The sequence below is a fragment of the Camellia sinensis genome, chromosome 6 (genome assembly GCF_055761805.1).
Source record: "Camellia sinensis isolate YWXY chromosome 6, ASM5576180v1, whole genome shotgun sequence".
Taxonomy (NCBI): domain Eukaryota; kingdom Viridiplantae; phylum Streptophyta; class Magnoliopsida; order Ericales; family Theaceae; genus Camellia; species Camellia sinensis.
Window position 1 is genome coordinate 178351555 of NC_138966.1, and position 8721 is coordinate 178360275.

Genomic DNA, 8721 nt, shown 5'->3' on the forward strand with positions numbered 1-8721 from the left:
ACATAATTGAGACACAACACTTAGTTTGATTCAAATTAGAATTTCAACAAAACACTTGTACTAAAAGAGTTTATTGCTTTGGTAAAAATAACGATTATTTTGATAATAGACGGTTGATACCAACTTAAAAAATCTAATAAGAAAATTGTTAGTTTTTTACACTTTCAGCAACAAAAACAAAATTGTTATCCTCAAATTTATGCCTACAATCCCCAGATTAATAATTCAAAGTTTTAACCATTATATATATGCCTTATAATTCATTTCATTACTACAAACTATGGCACATGCAAAGAGAAAGAAAAAAAAAACTTTTAATATACGATATATATATGCAAGAACTCTAATTTTTATTTATTTATTTTCTTGGAAGACATGTAAAGTTGAATAGTACAGTTCGTTAAGCTTGGTACTTTGTAACTTCTCTATGCAACTGCAACTTGCAAGTCAAATAAAAAAAAAAGAGTCACCTTTAATCATAGAAGCTAATAGTTTAATATTACCACAATCCCAACACTACATTCAACTTGACAAAGAGACCCCAAAAAAGGTAAAAAATAAAAATTAAATTTTACAAATTTCATAAACTCCCACCATTACATCCTCTGCTATCTCAAAAACATGATGAGCAAAGACAAATAAATTACAAATGGGGTTTTTTAAAACTAGTACTAGGGTACCAGAAAAAAAAAACACACAAAAAAAAAAAAAAAAAAAAAAGAAACAAACAAACAAGCGAAAAAAATCAAACAAACAAAGAGTAATCTTGATTCAGCAAGGGCTAGCACACTCTGTTGAACTCAAAAGCTCTTCCAAGTACTCTGCACCCAAGTCTTCCAAAACCACCACATTCTCTGTCTTGGCTTCTCTCACTTTACTCTTCCTGCTCACACTTCTTCTCCTCATGGAGTGTCTCTTCTTCATAGCCACGACCGGCGAACACCCCTCCTCCATGCTATACCTCATTTCGCGTAGCGATTCTTGTACCCTTTCCACCGGAAAATTGAGAATGGCAGCCTGACCGCGCATTGCGAAAGCGGCTTGATCATAAGCCAAAGCTGCGGCCTCTGCACTGTCAAATGTGCCCAACCAAACCCTTATCCCATTCCTAGTGGAATCCCTTATCTCGGCTGCAAATTTTCCCCACGGCCTCCTCCGGACTCCTCTGTAGGATTTTTCCTTCTTGGGTTTCGCTTCCGATTTTGAACTAACCTCATCTTCCTTGATTTGATCAGTGGAAACGGTTTCTGAGATTTCTTGGGCCGCTTCTGCCAGGACTCCGAGGAGAAGCATCTCCTCAGAGTCATTTTCATTGAAGGGAAGGTAATTGGCGAAGTCGAGCCCATTCCAGGAAAAAGATTCTGGTGAGCCAAACGAAGAATCCGGCGAGAAATCAGAGTTTAGGGAGTGAAATAGAGAGGAATCCGGCGAGAAATCGGAGCTAAGGGAGTGAAATACAGAGCAATCCATTTGAATTGGAATGGTTTTTTTTTTTGGTGAATGATACGTGACTACTCTGTTTCTTTGGTAGCACAAACCATACTGTGGTGACATGTTTAGGACTAGCTAGCCTCCTTTAAATACCCAAAAAAGACAGGGAGGATTTCAATGTGAAATGGGTTATGAAAAATTGTTTATATTGAATTTTCAAAATAAAAAAACAAAAAGAAATGAGGGCAAAAAAGGGAAAAAAAATGTTTCATATCACTAATTTAGCACTACTAATACATTATTAATGACATAACATCATGTAGATCCCATCACTCATGTGATAGTTTGGCCTTTATTTTTATTTTATTTTCTTTACACTGTCGTCCTTTTAGAGCTTTCAATTTAATGTTTTAAATCGGAACTGAAAAAAAAAAAAAAATTATTGAATGAAGAATGTCTAAAGAGGATGTCTTGGCATTATTTTATAGAATATTAGCATTTTACTATTTATTTTATTATTTTTAATTACATTGTGACCGCATCAAGTGGGATAAAACCCACATGGGTCAAATGACGGATCCAGGCGGCCCAGCTCAAAGAAAAAATTGTGACGTGAGCCTATCATTTCTTTTCGAGGCCTAAGCTATCTTGGACTTTCCACTTGGCATAAACGGGTGGGAGATACTGAATTTTATTTTTAATAAAGATCGAAAATTCTAATTTTTAAATTGTAAAAAAAGTTTTAGTGATGTGATGAAGTGTAGGGTTCACATATGATGTGTTATGTGTATTTATGTTTTATTTTTATTTTTATTTTTTTTCTCTTGTCATATTATTAGATTTTTTATGAGTTTTAAAATTAAAATTTTCTATCATTATTATTTAATTTAATTTTTTTTGAATAACTCAATTCATTAGCAAAGTTCAGGATGGTTATTGTATACTACATAAAATAATAATAATAATTTGTACATAGCACCTCTTATATTATTATAATAGATTTCATTTTAAATTTTAAATTTTACTTATAGTTCATCACATTATGCATGAAAAGTATTAAATAATATTTTTATTTTATTTAATAATTTTCATTAAATATTAAAAATGTTATTGGGTACTTCTTGTATTCATTTGTATTGAGATTGTGTGAAAAGTAGTTTAAAAATGAGTGAAAGCATTATAAAATTAAGATTGATGATTTTTTTTTTTCTTATGCTCGGGACCCTTGATAATAGCCAACCTTAAGTTTATTATTATTATTTTTTTATATTTTGTAGTGCATTGTATCAAATGGATGTGATTGATTGAATGTTTTAAATAGATAATTAAGCATGGTTTGTTAATAAGTCAGATCATGCCATTTTTTGACAAAAGAAAGGCAAAGTATATCAAGCATACTAGTAGTAGTGATACAAAATGTCACAATTAGTATAGACACGCAGTTTTGTTGTTGTCTTTATTAGGCCATATAGTATATTAGTGAACTACTTCAATTCAAATAGTTCGATGGATAATGCTAGATGACTGTACATATATCACATGCCCAGTTACGATTTATTAATTTTAAATGCAAAAGTAAGTGATCTAAATGTCATTTTATTTTAAATGTTACTATGGATGTTTAGAAAATTACTATTTTAGTTTTTGACTGTTTTAATAGGTTAAAATTTAATATATTTGAGAAGATAGTTAAATTTTTTTTGTTGTTGAATGTGATATTTATAAGAGAAAAAGTGAAATGATTATAGATTTGATGTGACATTTTGTCTTATTAACTATTTTAACCTATTTTATTTTATTTTTTTTTTGTAAATTTTAGTCCAAAAAATCCAAAAAAAGCCCTTGCCCCAAACACCCTTTCTTAGATCCATTTAAAAAAAGAAAAAAAAAAGAGCATGACACAACTTTACTTTTAGTTTATTAACTTCACTGAAATGCTTGAATTTTTTTTATTAACCGTTTCAATTTTTAATTACTGTTTCCTAAACATATAAAAGTTCAGTGAATACACATGTATTTTTGATCCATTGTATTTTACTGTATTACAATGCATATATAATTAAAAAAAATAAAAAGTTGACAAAACAAATTTTCCCGATTTCTTCTATGAAAAATTAGCAACTTGCTAGTTTGAGCATGTTTAACATGCCAAAAAATATATATGGAACATTCAAATTCCTCAGCTCATGTCAAGAAATATACATGGAACATTCAAATTCCTCAGCTCTAAAAGTTCCATAGACCATTCTTTCACAACTTCCATTCAACATTGCATCTACTTTAATAATGCCAAATAAAGCAATACCAAGCAATATGATTTACCGTAGAGTTTGTTTGTCTGATTTGAATTGATTTCTTTAAAATTTTGAATTCATGTTTTGTTGTACTGGTTAGCAGAAATTTATAGCTAAGTTTGTCATACGAAGTTTCCTAGATGTGTCAAGATGACCATAAATATTCTAGGATAAGTAGTCAATACTACATATTGTTTTCAAAATCACTTTATTAGCTAGAAAATTTGACCAACTCTGATAAAATTTTGCCACGTCACACACTAGAAACAAATTGTTACTAGAAGAAGTCACACACCAACCGTGATGTGCGCAGCTTCGCAAGATTATTAAATTAAAAAAATAATAAATATCATTTTCAATAATTCTTATTTTAAGAGATTACTTATAAATTATTTGGATAGTTGCCCACGTTTCGTCACATATATAAAGGCTTTATTTGAAAAATTAGCTACTTTAATTAATTATTTAATTTTTTAATTATTTTAACCTGACTAAAATAGTTGTGTTTGAGAAATTAATTAGTTTTTTTTTATAGTTGATTTGATACTTATAAAAGAAAAAATAAAATGATTATAAATTAGATATTACACTTTAGTTCATTGACTATTTTAATTTACTTTGCCTTTTAATAATCTATTTTAACTTTAACTCTTTTCCAAACACCCAAAATGAAGTTCATAAATATGTTATTCTATGCCATAGTCATACAAATATGTACATGACTATAATCTATTTTTCCTTTCGACTAAACCTTTCAATTAAATGAAGGGATTTCCCAACTAGTTGGAGAAACTTCTTTCAGTCACGTGGTTAATAGTGTAGCCACATCTGTAGCCACATCGATTCAAGGATAACGCTAGAAATTAGGTTGATTTGATTATATTTGTATCGTATATATGTTAGAATTTCTTCAATTTTAATTGGACTAGTTTAACTAATCTTGTCAAGTATTTTGAAATTGATCTGACTTATTTATATTAGGTTGATTTGATTATATTTGTATCTTATATATGTTAGAATTTTTGCAACTTTAATTGGATTAATTTAACTAATCTTGTCGAGTATTTTGAAACTGATCTGACTTATTTATAAACGTGTCAAGTTAGAAAATAAACACATTTTTTCATCGTACACCTTTAAATCTAATCTTGTTTTAAAAAAATTTGGCCTCTCGGAAATAAATTTTTGAGTAATTTGTGCTCTACTTTCTTGAACTGTTGTTCATTGTTACTTTACTCTTTCAACTAAAAATATTATACTTTGCCACCTTAAATTATCAATTTGCATTAACATGAACTAAGCGTAAAACTGGTCCGGTACCGACCGGGTAGTTGGCGAAACCATTTGTATGTGAGTCGGGTCGGTCTGGTTGGTTCAGTTTTAGCTGGTGATTCGGTTATTTGTACAGCCGTAACGTGAGCCTTTAATTAATTATCCATTCCATAAATGGATGAAAATTAACATGTGACTTGCACATAACATTTCAAATATTGTGAAATGCTTAAAATGATTTTTTCTTTCTTTTCTTTTACACACTGCAACAACTATGGAAATTATAATATAGACAATTATTGTGACTGTTGATTTAGATAGTAGAAAAGAGGGAAAGAAAAAATAGAAAATGAGAAGAGATTAATAATTTTCTTCATCATACAACGGATCATTAATTAAAAATTCACAATTGAGAGTTCAAAATGGCAAAATGTAGTATTTTTGAATTGAGGGGAGTAAAATGATACTAAGTGACAATTCCAAATGACAAAGTGTAATTTACTCAAAATTTTTGGCTCGGCCACTCCTAAAGAATAGTAGACTTGTCAACAACCCCAATGCACATTGAGATTCATGTGAAACTATCAAACAATAATCTTACATTGCTGCCAACTTTCACATAACCCTCGTTGGTTTTAAAAGGAAGGTGACGATAATGACCCTTGTGTAAAACAAAAATATTTTGTACAAGCATTGGGGTAGTGATTGTGAAATATAGAAAATCATTATCAGAGATAATGAATGGCCTATGAATTAACATATATATATTTATGAAATTGATGGTTTGAACAGTCTAGATACAGGCCCCTTTGAAGGGTCGTGAAATGTTTCTTAGTCATCAAAATTAAGAGAGTTATCTTTGAGCTTTGAAAGTCCCCTAGAGATAATAGATACTGTTGTAAATTATAATGTGGTTTGAAAGTGGCCGTATCATATTCAAGTCTGAGTCTACCACTTGGATTTCTTTGAATTTGGTATTATTTTATTTTATTTTATTATTTTTTTTTAATGGGTGAAATTTGTTAGATTAGCACGTATGGGAATAAATCTCTCAACTCTTACAAAGTATGAAGTGATTGTCAAGTTGCCACCTAATTCAACTCCTTAGAAAGAGTTACACTCATGACCTCTTCCTTAGAGGTTAGGCCTTTAAAAGAGTTATGGTGATCAATTAGACTAAACCTAATTAGTTGAAGTCGGAGGTTTTCTTTTTGAAATTTCTAGGGAAGCCCATTTTTGGGATAATTTTCTAGGTATGTAGTTTTCATGATTTAGGATTTTTATTTATTTTTAAATTTTTTTTTTTTTTGGATTTTTCAACAAATTAATACCAGGCATGTAGCAAATCATACATGGACGTCAACTTTATTTTCTCATCCATGCCATAGTTTCCTTCCTAGCTCCTTCGTTTTATAGACCATTGACTCTTTTTTTTTTTGGTCATTTTATCTCCCACGAGGTGACACGACTACTTTATGAGTCATGATCCTCGGGCTTACATTTCACTTAAAAGTGACAGATGTGGTCGATCCTAATTGGTCGCTAGTCGAGCTTAGTCAAACAACTCCCAATCAAAAATTGCCATATCACTTTTCAACTTATTATTTTTTAAAATTTAAAAAAAAAAAATTGATCATTATTGACGTGTACTACCAAAGCTGTTACGATAAAGTAATGCAAATAAAGGAATTCAGAGTACATAATTTTTGTGACATCATAAATTCCTAGTCATTTTTTATAATGTTTAAAATAAGGAGAATTCTACTAAACTATCTTTAATGGATACTCAAATCCGTCATCAAATTTAAATTTGATGAAAAATAACTCATTTTTCTGTTTCAACAATTTCATCAAATAGCTATTAAATTCAGGATTTCATTTTTCTTTTATCAAACTGAGGATCAATGTACCTTTTATCAAATCATTGTTCATAACAGTTTGATTTTCACCATCGGATGTTCTCCCAGATGTCCCCGGATGTTTCCCCGGATGACTACCTCAAGGTAAAAATTTGTGGATAAATTACAATGGTCGGTCGACTCTCCGATCGTCCGCCAGTTCGACCCCCCGGATGACCACCTCAAAGCAAATATTTGTGAAAAATTTACACTGGCCAGTCAACCAGCCGAACATCTCCCTAGTCGTCCGCCCAATCGACTGGTGTTTTAATGAAACTTCAAAAACTTTCGTTGGAACACTTGATATCAAATGTAACTTTTACTCAAATTTTTATTCAAATTTGATGAAAAATTTAATGTACCCTTGGAGATACTCTAATACATACTCTCATACTATTTGTATCCTTAGTTACGTTATTCTCTTCTTTAGTTATGACAAATTTTCTTTTTTAGTTATAATATTATTTTGAGATATTTGATTATGATTTTTTGTGTTTGGTTATGACTTTTTTTATTTTTATTTTTATGACTTAGAAAGTATAAAATTATGTTATTTTCTTCTATAGTTATAAGATGCATATGGTACACACCATTTGAGAGATATGTACCATAGTCTTTTACTTAAATTCAGTACATTCACAAATTCTGCAACTTTTTTTTTTTTCTTCTTCTTCTTTGCATTCATTTTATGTGAATTTTGAAACTCAAACATTTAAGTGAATGTTTTTAATTCTAGTTTGGATGCCATAAACGGACTATTAGCAGAGATGGAACAAAAGGAATGGGTCTGTTTTGTGAAAAATCCCTCCAATTCGGTAAAACAATCAGAAGACCAGACGATTGATTGCCATTTTAATGCTCTGTTTCACAATTTTCTTAAATTTTAGTGATGGATTGGGATTGTGTAAATTTTGATAAGGCCGGGACATTGTCCACTCGATTACTAATATTCAACTTATGCAACGGGGTGTTTGGCAAGCAAAATTTTAGCCTGGTTGAGGTTAAAATTCACAAAAAAAATAAAATAGATTAAAATAACTAATAAGATAAAATATCACATCAAACTTAGAATTATTTCATTTTTTTCTCTCACAACCATCACATCCAACTATAAAAAAATCTAATTATCTTTCCAAATATAAAAATTTTAACCTACTAAAATAGCCAAGAACTAAAATAATAACTTTCCAAACACTCACGCAGTCTTAGTTTTTGAGTATGAGTAATTTTGATATTTTTATATTTGTGACATTTTATCCTAATTTTATATGTATTTATACTATTTCTATAATCTTTTATAACACTTTTTATCATAGGTAAAATCACCTTAGCAAAACGTAGTCACACTTAAGGGGTGAGTTTGTTTTTTTGTATACTTGTGTCTCACCATTCTTAACATTATGAATATCGAAAAAAATAATAAAGTATATATATAATATTGACAAACTATATTATGAATATCGAAAAAAATAATAAAGTATATATATAATATTGACAAACTATATGGGTATTCTCTCCATTTTATCTTTTATATCATTTTGGTTCTTACTCTTTTAATTGACTTGATTTTGATTCTTAATTTAAAATTTTTTGTCAATTTAATCTTATTAGTAATGACAATTAGAGACCATCAAAAAAAAAATTTAAAAAAATAATGCCGATTAAAAATTTTGACAAAATATGGTTTCTGAGTTAATTGAGATTAACTTATTGAGTTGGATTTGATTTTAACCTTTAAGTTTGAATTTTGTGTCAATTTCAATGAGTGATTTTGACAAAAATTGATCATTGAATTAGTTGAGTTGAGTAAGTTTACAATGCATTTT

General features: G+C 29.6%; 1 protein-coding gene across 1 annotated transcript; it reads right to left on the bottom strand.

The window, feature by feature from the left end:
• Positions 1-471: 471 nt before the first annotated feature.
• LOC114283936 (ethylene-response factor C3) lies at positions 472-1604 on the bottom strand. Its single transcript, XM_028226815.2, has one exon. The coding sequence runs from the start codon at positions 1552-1554 to the stop codon at positions 772-774; it is 783 nt and encodes a 260-aa protein (XP_028082616.2). The 5' UTR covers positions 1555-1604; the 3' UTR covers positions 472-771.
• Positions 1605-8721: the final 7117 nt, after the last annotated feature.

Coding starts and splice junctions, on each gene's coding strand:
- LOC114283936 (XM_028226815.2), bottom strand. CDS start 1,554: ATGTCACCACAGTATGGTTTGTGCTACCAAAGAAACAGAGTAGTCACG.